Source organism: Molossus molossus, unplaced genomic scaffold (assembly GCF_014108415.1).
Source record: "Molossus molossus isolate mMolMol1 unplaced genomic scaffold, mMolMol1.p scaffold_m16_p_1, whole genome shotgun sequence".
Lineage (NCBI taxonomy): Eukaryota > Metazoa > Chordata > Mammalia > Chiroptera > Molossidae > Molossus > Molossus molossus.
In genome coordinates this window covers 164,199,143-164,212,281 of record NW_023425344.1, presented here as the reverse complement: position 1 = coordinate 164,212,281, position 13,139 = coordinate 164,199,143, and the positions used below count along the sequence as shown (strand labels likewise).

The window sequence follows — 13,139 nt, the reverse complement described above, 5'->3', positions numbered from 1 at the left end:
AGGACACTGATAAAGGACTGGCCTTTGAGGTTAGAGTAAGTGCAGGAGAGTATGGAATTAAGGAAACATACCAAAAGAAGATGCCCCGGCCTGTTTGGCTCAGCGGTAGAGTGTCAGCCCACAGACCAATGAGTTCTGGGTTTGATCCCAGCCAAGGGCACATACCTAGGTTGCGGGTCATCCCCAACTCTGGTCTGGGCCGTGCGGGAGGCATCCAGTCAATGTGTCCCTCTCACGTCGATGTTTCACTCTCTCTCCCTTTTTCTCCCTCTCTCTCTACCTAAAGATAAATAGAAAAATATCCTCGGGTGAGGATAAAAAAAGAAGAAGAAACCATTTTGAGAAGGAAACAGTTGACAGTTGACACTTTCAAATATTGCTGAGAGGTCTAATGATAGAAAGGTTCCTTTTTATGTAACAAATAGTTCACCCACATCTTGGCCAGACAGAGAGAGGGATGCTGGGGCTAAAACCAGAGGGTAAAGGGACCTTTCAAAGCATACTCTATGAATGAAAAACAATGTGATGAGAGCAACAATGAAAGAAATCATCAAAGAAATAAAAAATTTATTAAATTTGGTAGACAGAGTTCATCATTGGTGATTTTAGCTAGCAAGGGTTGTTGTGTTGTGTTGGTATCAGAAACTGTATTAGAATGATTTGGAGAGTAAATGGAAAGTAAAAACGTATTTACTCTATGCTTTTCTACTGTTTGGCAGAATCGTTGTGTAAGGTTAATGGAGGTTTTTTTGTTTAGGTTGAGAGATACTGAAGCATATTTGTTGGCTTATAGATCTCAAGGAGTAGAATTTTTGTAGTAGGGAAATGTTAAACATGAAAGCAAGTTAGAGAGTTGAATGGAATCCAGACTACACCTGTATAATTAGCCCTTGATAGGAAGGAACACAATTTCTTACTGGTATCTGCACAGAGAAGATGGTTTTAGACACTGATTTATAGATTGGGAGGCAGAAAGATAGGAATGGTTTTCTATTTCAATGCTATACTCAGTTAAGTATGAGAAGTAATTATTCATAAGAGAGGTTGGGAACTGTGAGAATGCGGAGGTGATAAATACCCATGGAAAAGGGGTGTTTACTAGAGAAATAGGTTTGTAGGACAAATGCACAAATGTTATTAACCACCATGTCTATCAAGTGATGAATGGATAAATAAAATGTAGTGTATCCAGCCCGGCCAGTGTGGCTCAGTGAGTGAGTACCAGCCCATGCACCAAGAGGTCACTGGTTCAATTCCAGGTCAAGGCACATGCCCAGGTTGTGGGCCAAATCCCCAGTGGGGGGCATTCAGGCGGTGGCCAGTCGATGTTCTCTGTCATCGATGTTTCCATCTCTCTCTCCCTCTTCCTTCCCCTGTCTCTAAAATCAATAAAGAAAAAAAAATTTTAATGTCATATATCGTATGTCCATACAGTGGAATATTATTCGACAATTAAAAAGTGAAGTACTGATACATGCCACAATATGCTAAGTGAAAGAAGCCAGCCACAAAAGGCCACTTGTATGAAATATCCTGAATAGGCAAACTTGTAGAAACAAAGTAGATTAGTGGTTGCCTAGGGCTGTGGAAAGGCAGTGAAGAAGAGTTGGATGGAAATGGATAACTAGTGATGACAGTGTCTTAAATTGGTGTGGTGATGATTGCAGAACTCTGCAAACATACTAAAAAACAACAACACTGCATTGTACACTTTAAATTGGTGAGTTGTATGGAATGGGAATTATAGCTCAATAAAGCTGTTTTTTAAAAAGTATATTTTCCTTACAAAAAATTGCAAAAATGCAAAATAGTATTGGGGGTGGGTAAAAATAACCAGTAACTTCATGACTTAGAAGACATGGCCTGTATACACTTTGGTTTATCTTCTTATAGCAGGAATGTGTAGTCTTATACTAAATTATATGGTAGGTGATCTTTATATACTTAAACTTATTTTGGCTCATTTTTGTTTGTCTGTCTTGTTTTTTTCTTCCCAGAGCCAAATGTTCTAGCTGGCACTTTAGTTGCTCATACAGATGCTGTCTGGGGTCTTGCTTATAGTGGCATAAAAAATCAGTTACTGTCTTGTTCAGCAGATGGCACTGTTAGGTTATGGAATCCACAAGAAAAATTGCCATGTATTTGCACTTATAATGGAGACAAGGGTAAGTAAATTTTGCCTCTATGAAAAAAGCTAAATTTTTTTTAAAGTTTGGAAGATAGAAAGGACAATTGATCTATTTCTTTGTTGCTCCAAAAGATTGAAAGAATTTAAAGCTTGTGATTATCTTTTTACTTTGTCATTTTTTATAAACAAGAAAGATGCTTTTCAAGTATATCATGTAGTTCAGTGTTGGCTTTTTTGTTTTTGTTTTTACCCTTTTCAGCACATGTCCTATTTAAAAAATAAAACTGTGTAACAGTGGAATAGACAAATGAGGCTACTAATAGAGACAACACAAGGCGCTCTGCCTGCTTCAGGTCACTGCCCACAGAAATCAAAGGGGTCACTGTCTCAAGCATACCCGTAAACTATGTATGAGCACAATGGTTGAGAAATCTAGTTGTAATAATTGAAATAGCACCCTTAACTGGGAAGTACAAACTAAGTTAAATCCATGATTTCAAATATTTTCCTGTCAAAAAGAAAGCCTTAACTAATTTACCTGTGACATTTATTAACATTATATATATATACTATACTTGTATTGGTCTTATTTTCCATCATTTTTAAAAGTTAATTTTATATATCAGACCTTTTATTTGTATTAAAAAGTATGTTTGGTTGAAAACATTTTAGATGACTAGTATGTGCTTAATTTTATTGGGTCTCTTAGATACCTGAATGATTCTAATTTTTTATTACCCAAGGTTTTGAGGTAAAAATTTATTCAGCTATTTGTTTCTAGCTTCATCCAGGTAATTAATTGCTTGTCTCCAGATTTCACTTTGTTGTGCATTGATCAATTGTTGCTCAGGCCACTTTAGGGGATAGTACTGCATGAGTGGATTCCAGAGTCCACAGTTTATTTTTACAGATCTGAAAATTTGACAGGTATTAGCACTTGATTAGACTTTTAGGTCTCAGACAGGTGAATAGTCTCCAAGACAGTGATGTGAGAATGCTAATTTATCATTTTGCAGTAAGAAAGGTTAACGGGCCAAAGACTTGTCCAGGATTTTTTTTCTCTTATAAATAAAAGAAAATGCATAGAAAGTAATTTTTGCACATCTGCTCTCACTTTAAGAGCCCCTAGCTTTATTTTTCTTATAATGTTAAATAGGTTATAAAAATTCTTAAATAATTGAGAGAAAGTCCTGGTCAGTGTGACTCGGTTGGAGTGTCATCCCGTGCACCAGAAGGTACCGTGTTTGATTTCGTTCAGGGCACATACATAGGTTGCAGATTTAATCCCCTGTCCAGCTGCGTGGGGGAGGCAGCTGATCGATGTAGCTCATACATTGATGTTTCGATGTTCTCTGTCTCCCTCCTGTCCACCCTCTCTACAGTCAATTAATCAGTCAATAATTTGAAAAAAATTAAAAAATAAAATAATTGAGGGAACTGTTACCTACCTATTATATAGCTCACCATCCTGACACAATTGCTTTTTTTATTATTATTAACATTATTTCAAGATTATTTGAAATATTTGAATTTCTTATTTTTTTATCAGAAGAGCAGAGATTTCTAAAGTTTTTGTCTTTACACTGTATCTATCTGGGCTCTTTTCAGGGCATGGAATTCCTACATCGGTTGACTTTATAGGCTGTGACCCAGCTCATATGGTGACCTCTTTCAACACTGGTAGTACCGTAATTTATGATTTAGAAACATCACAGTCATTGGTGATGCTTTCATCACAGATAGATTCTGGTAAGTTTTCATGAGTTTCTTTGAAACCTTAAAAAGGATTAGTACACAGTAGAGAATGATGTTTTAATTTTCACATTTTGACAATTTGAATTTAGGATGGGGAAAATAGTTTTCTTGTGTTATAGCTGAATTTATTTACATTATTTCTCTTTCGTCAAATTATGCTTAAAAGCTGGATGGTGGGTATTGAGGACAGAGGAGTGAGTAAAGCAATGTAAAAGCAAGGGAAATGGTTTTAAATTTTTTAATAGAAATACATATTGATGTAGAGAAAATAATATAATGAGCCTGATGAACTCATCATACAGCTCCAGTAATTATGTATAAATGGCCAATGTTGTAAGTATAGGATGTGATGTGTGTTTTACAATTTATTTAAATAGGAATCCAAGTAAGATCCTGCATTGTGATTAGTTGATAGATCTGTCAAGTCTCTTTTCATCTGTAGGTTCCCCCTCCATCTCTTATTTCCCTTGCATTTTTTAATGTTTATTTTATTTTAATTCCAGTTTACCTTTAATATTCTTTTGTATTAGTTTCAGGTGTGCAGCATAGTACTTAGACAGTATGTACTTTACAGAGTAATCCCCCAGTACTTCAAGTACCTACCTGACACCATACATAGTTATTACAATATTATTGACTATGTTTCCTAAGCTGTACTTCCTTGCATTTTTTAAATTGAAGAAATTGGATTGTTTGCCTAAAGAGTTTTCCACAGTCTGGATTTTGCTATTTGACAAGCTCCTCTGTTCATTTTACTTCCTGTAAATTGGTTATAGATCTAGAGGCTTATTCAAATTCAGGTTTATTGTTTTCGTCTTCATTTTAAAGCTTTTTAATGTTTTTGAAAAGATTACTTTATAGTAATTTGTGAACTTTTACCAGAAGTAAATATTGTCTGGTTGTTTATCTTTTTCTTATGTTTTCAGTTTTGATGATCATTGCCTAGGTCTGTTAATTCATTAACTGTTTAAAAATGATTTTCTAATTCTGTCATTACTTCTCCATTTTACTTCTGTAAAAAGAAACATTTCTCATTAGTAATTTGGGTACTCTGGAGTTAGATTATAAAGGAAAGGCAAAATAAATTATTGATATTTTTCCCTCCTTTATGTTCTAGCTTTCATAGTAATAGTAATAAGGTGTTCCTAGCATTCTCCAAGGATGACCAGAGAGTCCATTAGGTGCTGTTTGTTTGTTTGTTTTTATTATCATTATACTCTCTCTTGGATATAAATGTATTTGATGTGTTTCAATGCATTGCAGGTATCATCTTTTTTTTTTTTTATCCTCACCTGAGGACATTTTTGCATTTATCTTCAGATAGAGGCGGGTGGGGTGGTGGGGTGGCGGGACATTGATGTGAGAGAGACACATTGAGTGGCTGCCACCCACACAACCCCAACCAGGGCCAGGGACAAACTGCAACCGAGGTATGTGCCCTTAGCGGGAACCGAATCCGGGACTCTCTGGTCCATGGGCCGATGCCCTACCACTGAGCCAACCTGGCCAGGGCCATTGCAGGTATTGTCTTTTTATTTTTTTTTATCCTCACCCGAGGACATTTTTTGTTCAGGTAGAGTGGGAGGGAGAGAGAGGAACAGAGAGAGAGAGAGAGAGAAACATCGATGTGAAAGGGACACATCAAGTGGCTGCCACCCGCACGACCGACCAGGGCCGGGGACAAACTGCAACTGAGGTACATGCCCTTAGCGGGAACCGAACCCGGGTCTCTCGGGACCGCAGGCCGATGCTCTAACCGCTGAGCCAAACCGGCCAGGCCTGCAGGTATTATCTTTATTGCTACTCAGATTGTTTCATCTTTGGCCAGTGGGAATTTAATAAAGTTGGCTCCTGAGTCCTTTAGACTTGACCTGGTAGTCGTTGATAGTTTTACTTGTTGTTATGATAAGATGTTTCAGGTTCATCTTGTTCATTTGTGCCCCAGATCTGAAATCAGCCATTTCTCTAAGGACCCATGGTTTCTCTTAGTGGAAAAAGGCATTCAGAGACAACAATCTAGGTAGTAAGCTATTGGGTTTGTCCTTACAGATTTCATGGCTCTTCAGTTGGTCATTGGTTTAGGCTTTTTCAGTGGTCAGAGCTACAAATACATTTGAAAAAAAGAAAAATGTTGATAAATTCATGCAAATACTTCTCATTCAAATTCAGATTTATCTCATTGATTTCTATGTCTTGACCTCATTTTAACCATACCAAAACTCTTTGTTCTCAGCAAAATCATTATAATCTCTCATTTTATTTATCCCACAGTACACATACAGTCATCTCAGAATAATAATACCAAGATAACCACCAATAGTTTGATTACTGAAAATGTTTTGTGCTCAGAGTATATTCCACTAGGGATGGGCAGTCTATTACTGTGCTTTCAGGTCACTTGAAGTAGTTCATTTATTTGTGTTTATACCACCAATTGGATATATAGTTAAGTTCGTTTGTTTAATTTTACCTTTGAATTTTTGTGATTTCTTTTTAAAAATTTGTTTTATAATTATGTAAAATATTTAAATACTCAAAGAAGCGTTTTTTCCAGTCCAGTGCCTTTTCAACCTTATTTTCTCTCTCCCTCTTACATAGGTAATTTCACACACAAACACATTTTTTTTTTTTTTAGGTGTTTAAGTTTACTTAAGAGTTCTTATATACATGTGGAATGATTTTTAAGACTTCTAAACCACCTACATTAAAATACTCAAAATTTTTTCTAAACTTGAACCTAGTACTATTTATATTATAGGGCATGATAGCTTAAACATTTATTTTTTAAGAAATTGTATCTTTCTAGAGCTCTAATTTTATTTATTTATTTATTTATTTATTTATTTATTTTATTGATACTAGAGGAAGGGAGAGGGAGAGAGAGACAGAAACATCGATGAGAGAGAACATCAATTGGCCGCCTCCTGCATGTCCCCCACTGGGGATCAGGCCCACAACCTGGGCATGTGCTCCGACCGGGCATCGAACCCGTGACCTCTGGGCTAATTCTGTTTCTTAGATGATTTTGTTTTATACCAAAGCTTTGATTTTTAATTTTTTTGGTAAGACTACAAAGGTCATCATCCAGCTTCTAACTGAAAATTTGAATTTTAGTGCATTATCTTTCCTTATTTTTCAGATTTACAATCCAGTAATCACATTAACAGAGTAGTAAGTCATCCCACACTTCCTGTTACAATAACTGCTCATGAAGATAGACACATCAAATTTTTTGACAATAAAACGGGTAAGTAGGTTGCCTTATTTTCTGTTCAGTAGTGTTAATAATTGTGTAAATAGGAGGTAATAAAAAATGCTGTTCTTTTATATAAGATATATTGACTTCACAGTTTCAAAATCACCAAGTTAAACCATTTTAACTCAGATTTTTGCTTTAGTTATGTAGCACATTAATAATACATGTTTTATCCTTAAATATATAAATAACACTTGACTACCTATTATGATTTTTTTCATGTCATATTAGTTAAATATAAATTCTTCCATTTGAAATTATTTTCATATCCTGTTGTGAGTTAGTATAGCAGAAGAGGTGTCTTTCTGGTGTTTGGCATTTCAAATATGTTCTTAAAATTATTTCTCAGTGGCTGAAGTGATGATATAGTGGGAATGTTTTATTGTCATCTTCCCTGTATTTGTTGACAGAAAACTTACCATTTATATAGAAATCACCTCAGATATTAATATGGCCATAGGTTTTTGTTGTTTTTTTTTTTTTAAGGACTCTTGTTTTATATGTAATTACCTGAATACTGCATAAAATAATATTTGCTTTATTTCAGGAAAGGTCTGACAGCTGAAGAGGCTTCTTTGAGTGGAAGCTAAAACGGGGGTATTAGAGTACTTCCAAATCAGAAACTTAAATGTTAATTGTAACATTATTGCAGGGCAACAAATTATCAAGCAAGATAGCAAATTAGAAGACAGATTTCTCTTTGGAGGTTATATAGGACAGGGTCATAATTAGTTTTTAGAGTCTTATATAAATCCCTTTGTTCAAGCAACACTTCATTGACAGATTTTCTTTTAATTGATTAGAACAGCTGAAAAGGTAATGGATATTCACAGGACTATATATATATATTTCACTGGAAGGACGAATCATTCATGTGAATGTTCTCAATTTAACACCTTATCAACAATTCTTTGAACATTTTGTGAAGCCTAAAGCTCTTCCTCTGCTGCAAGAGCAGAGTTAATTTCTTTTTAAATTAATTAGTGAAGGTTTAAATTTGTAAGGGAAGGTTCAGGAATTTTAGTAGTTGTATTAAAAGTATTAGTCTCTAGAACTGTTTTACTGTCAGAACTCAAGAAAAGGTGGTAATAAAATTTCACTTAACAAATAAGGAGCCTATAAAATGATTGGTAAATTCTGCCAATTTTATTATTTCTGTTAAGTAGTCTAGTACCTGATCTTTAGTGTGAAGAAATTAAAGCAATAGCTTTCAAACAGTGGAAAAATTCTTTTTAAATCAACCTCTCGCACTTTCATTGTCACACACTGGCGCACACACATACAACGCTGAATTAAATTTACTGAATTTTTAAAATCTGAAACATAGGAATCAATACTGTGAATGGGTTCAATAACCATTTAGATTTTAACAACAGAAATATAGTTAGCATTTTGTATCTTGCATTGCACTGGCTACTGTCATGTATAAGATAAGGTTTTTGCTTTCTGGTGACTTACTATTGTCAGGGGAAAATAAGATGTGTGTGCACCCACTCATACGTACATACAGTAACGTGCTCTGCTAGATAAAGGAGTCTTCATAGAGTGAGCATTTGAGCTTTGCCTTGAAGCAATGGTAAGATACATTTTTTTAAGTGAAGAAAGTAGTAGAAAATTTCAAGTAAGGGCATATTTTGATCAGAGGCTTGGTGATAGGAACTTTGTCCAACATGGGAATTTTTTACATTCAAAGCCAAAGGCATAAGTTTGGAGGAGGAATACAGTCTATTGAGAACTTTTCAGAGTCAGCTAAGAATAATGATTTTTTTTTTAATGCTATACACTATGTAAACCACTTAAAATAGTTGAACAAGGGTTTATAAAATTGGTTTAGAAAGATTAGTTAAGTTGTATTATATGGTAGATCCTTGAGTTTAAAGAATTTAAATGCATGATTTCTATTATCCCAGAGAGATCTTTGGGGATCATGATTTTTACATTTTTGGTAGAGGCACAAATTAGAATTGCGTATTCTGTGCTGAGACACTTAGGTGGTGAGTCTGAGAAGATATAGTATAAGTAAGGGGTGTGGAGAAGTTGGAGGAAGAATGTCCTAAATTGGTTGTGAACTCCTTCAGCAGAATTTATTGACTGTTTGCCATATTCTTTGCAGTTCTCAGTGCTTGGGAAACAAAACAAAATGTCCTATCTTCTTGGAGCTTAATGTTTTATTACTGTGAGACATTGTTCTGTTTTATTTACATGTATTAACATGTTTGCTCTTCTAATAACTCTAAGGTATATATAATACTATTATTTTCATTTTACAGTTGAAATAAAAGGCTTTCAGGAAGTTAAATAATTTATGTAGTGTTATACAACAGGAAAATTGCAGGGTTGGGATTCAAATCTATGCAGTTTGCTTCTGAGTGTACATGTTTTACATTAGTCTGTTTCTTCTCCATTTTATAGAGGCCCACAATACTGATTGTCCAAGTCAAAGGGTTTAGGGGCCAGGGAGGGGAGAACAGGTGACTGTTATAGGAGGAAAGACTTAATCTTGGTGGAGGAAGAGGGTTGATAGCAAAGGCATGGCCAAAGTGAAATTGGTTAAATGTGGGAAATTTACAAGTAAGTGTTGCTGAAGGAGGCATCAGAAGCCCAGCAGCCAACTTGGTTTAGCATGGCATTTCTTTATACGTGGTTCATTCCGAAGGGGGAGGAGATCACTCACATTTTGGAGTGACTATGTGGAAAAGAAGGGTTGATTCTAAATTGACTTAATGTATCAGTCAAGGTTAGTTAAATGCACAGGCAGAAGAGTTGGAGTTAAACCTGGATCATTATTGTACCCTTAAAAAAATGGGTAGATCTGCTATTTGGTTGAAATAATTCTTTGATTTAAAACACTTTAAATTTAGAACATACAGTATTATTCTCAGGAGAGAAGTCAGAACTAGACTGAATGAAGAATTACCATCATAGAATTGACATTTTAAACGAAGCTAATTATACTTGCTACTTAACCCCTATGTTTTGAGATTATTGTCCTAGTGGCCAACCATTTCATACTTAGGGGGTGTTTGTTTTTAATAGGAATATTGAGAGGAATGGATTCTAGAATTGACAGATGAATTATGTTGGACTGAGCAATTCAAGATAACGATCATGTGCTGAATAATTTTTCTGTTCCTTAGGATAGCACAGAAGAACCCTAAATTATTTTGTTAATCTTAGTTTTTTCTTTTTTTTTTCTTTATTGATTTTAGAGAGAGGAAGGGAGTAGGAGAGAGAAATAGAAACATCGATGAGAGAGGACATCGCTTGGCTGCCTCCTACATGCCCCTACACTGGGGATCAGCCCCACAACCTGGGCATGTGCCCTGACTGGGAATTGAACTGGCGACCTCTTGGAGCATGGGTCGACGCTCAGCTACTGAGCCACACCAGCCGGGTGTTAATCTTAGTATTAATGAATAGACAAATATAGTTTGAAATAATGAGAAACTTTAGTTTTGTCTTCAACTGATAAGTGTTTAATATTTCCAGAAAGTGATAGGACTTATATTTTTCAGAGAAACTTTCTCACACTTGATTATGCTGTGGTTTTGTGTTCAGGTCAACAGCTATAGATAGCCTCATGACAAATAACAAAAGTAGATATATTTCATGTTCCAGTGTAAAATGTCATCGGGGGACAAGAAGCATAGAAAATGATTGTAACCAGAATTCTGGAGAGGGCCTCAATGTCTCATTAGGAGCAGCCCAGGCATTTGAGTAATGCTCATTGATGAATGAAAGGGGAGGAAATTTTAAAAGTATCAGTATTTGTGCCCAGCTAGTGTGGCTCAGTGGACTGAACATTGTCCTATGGACTGAGAGGTCCTGGTTTGATTCCTGGTCAGGGCACATTGCCCAGGTTTCGGGCTCGATCCCCAGTGGGGCTCATGCAGGAGGCAGTTGATCGATGTTTCTATTTCTCTCTCCCTTCCTCTCTCTAAAAAATCAATAAAAACATAAAAAATTTATTTTCAAAAAGTATCAGTGTTTGCTATTTTATACCCTCCTTGGAAAAATCGATATATGGTGTTGCTTTCCATCCATCAAAAGCATATATTATGAGTGCAGAGGCTGATGCACCCTTGATTCAAAGTATTTATCCAACACAACTTTGTACTTACACCTTATTTTTAATTTCCACTTGCTCTTGAATTGTTTGCTTGCCAGATCTTCAGTGAAGGTAGTCAGTAAACTAAATTTTCCAGAACAGTGTTTTTATTACTATCTGGGGAAATTAGGAATAGTTTTTCTATACCTTCCTCTTTTTTATTTCTAATATATATAAAGCAATTGACATTTCAAAGGATAAATGAATTTGATGATAACTAGAACGATTAAGTAGTAATGTATTCTTTGGTGTTTTACTTATCATTAAACCTGTATATAAAATAATCTTTACATCTCTTAATGAGAAAGATTTTTTCTGTTTTCATCTTAATTCCAGTTTCCATACTCTTAAGTCTTTGATGCAACCCTATATTTATTATGTTTTCCACTATCAGATACTGTCAAATTCATGTAACACAAAATGTCTGTATTAAAAGTACTGGGAAAGTTTTGCATTTGATTTAAAATTCTCTTTAAAATATTATAGTGGATGAACCTTGAAAACATTATGCTAAGTAACAGAAGGCAGACACAAAAAGCCATATGTTGTTGTATGATTTATCTGTGTGAAGCATCCAGAATAGTCCAAACTAGATAGAGAGAAAGTAGATTAATTATTACCAGGGACTTGGGGGAGAGGAGAAATGGGAAGTGACTGCTTAATGGGTATGGGGTTTTCTTTTGTAATGATGAAAATGTTCTGAACTAGGTGATGGTGGTGGTTGTAATCATTCAGAATGTTCTAAAAGCCACTGGATTGTATCCTCTCATATAGTTAAAATGGTAATATGTTGGATATATTTTACCACACCAAAAAAAATGCTATAGTCATTGTCTTTTTTAGTTCTAAAGTTAAGTTAGTGAAAACTTAATCATCTTTGTTATGTTTTATTTAGGTAAAATGATCCATTCTATGGTAGCTCATTTGGATGCTGTTACAAGTCTAGCAGTAGATCCTAATGGAATCTATTTGATGTCTGGAAGTAAGTCTGAACTTCCTGTACTGCATACAAACTTTATAAAAGAATTGTTACTCAGTAACACTGTATTTTTTTCTTTTACAGGCCATGACTGTTCTATTAGATTGTGGAATTTGGACAGTAAGACATGTGTGCAAGAAATAACAGCACATAGGAAGAAATTAGATGAATCAATATATGATGTTGCTTTCCATCCGTCAAAAGCATATATTGCTAGTGCAGGGGCTGATGCCCTTGCCAAAGTATTTGTGTGAATCAACAGATGCTCTCATCCTAACAACAGATTTGCTTGGACAGAAAGAGGGTCTGCATCACTGCCATCAAAAGTGGTTACTGATAAGACACTACATGTGATCTGCCTGCTGAAGGCTATTCGGGGCAGGCATAAATTGGTGGAAATTACATCTTAATGTCAGGTTCATTAATTTAATTGTAATTACTGTATTTTGTGGGACAAAAAAGGACTCCAGTATTTGTGGCCTGTACTGGATACAAACTGAGCGTATGTCTGTTTTTTAGGTATCTTTAAGCCAATGTGGAGTCTGATCTTAAAAAAGGACTTATTGGGACTCTGTGTGCTGCCTTAGGGTTAGGGATGTGGTGCTCTTGTTGGGGGGAAGTGAGCTCCAAGAATAGTTTTTTTTCATCTCTTAGTGATCTTCTGTTTATCAGTTGAATGCCACAGATTCCCTTTTAAACTTATTTTGCTTTAAAAAAAAAAAGAAAAGAAAATTTAACTTAAAATATTTTAGCATTAGTTGCACAAAATGTTTGGATAAAATTCTAGTTTTTATAAGTCTTTTTTATATATTTAGCCTGTCACAACAGTGCTCAAGATTGTATTGAAGTTTTTCTGCATTATACAACCCTAAAACCCAGAGATCTCACTGACCCGACCCGCTGCTGTGTAACC

General features: G+C 35.3%; 1 protein-coding gene across 5 annotated transcripts in view; it reads left to right on the top strand.

Moving 5' to 3' along the window:
• STRN3 (striatin 3) overlaps nucleotides 1–12,869 on the top strand; it is a 95,949-nt gene extending 83,080 nt beyond the window's left edge. For 3 of the 5 annotated variants that reach the window (XM_036276533.1, XM_036276541.1, XM_036276548.1), the window contains exons 13-17: nucleotides 1,998–2,165; nucleotides 3,737–3,877; nucleotides 7,023–7,130; nucleotides 12,143–12,229; nucleotides 12,311–12,865. In XM_036276533.1, coding sequence (XP_036132426.1) covers nucleotides 1,998–2,165; nucleotides 3,737–3,877; nucleotides 7,023–7,130; nucleotides 12,143–12,229; nucleotides 12,311–12,480 — 674 coding nt within the window. In that variant the 3' untranslated portion in view covers nucleotides 12,481–12,865. Of the gene's footprint in view, nucleotides 1–1,997; nucleotides 2,166–3,736; nucleotides 3,878–7,022; nucleotides 7,131–12,142; nucleotides 12,230–12,310 lie in introns of all 5 variants that reach the window. The other 2 variants (XM_036276512.1, XM_036276523.1) reach the window with 2 other exon arrangements.
• The last annotated feature ends 270 nt before the right edge of the window (nucleotides 12,870–13,139 follow it).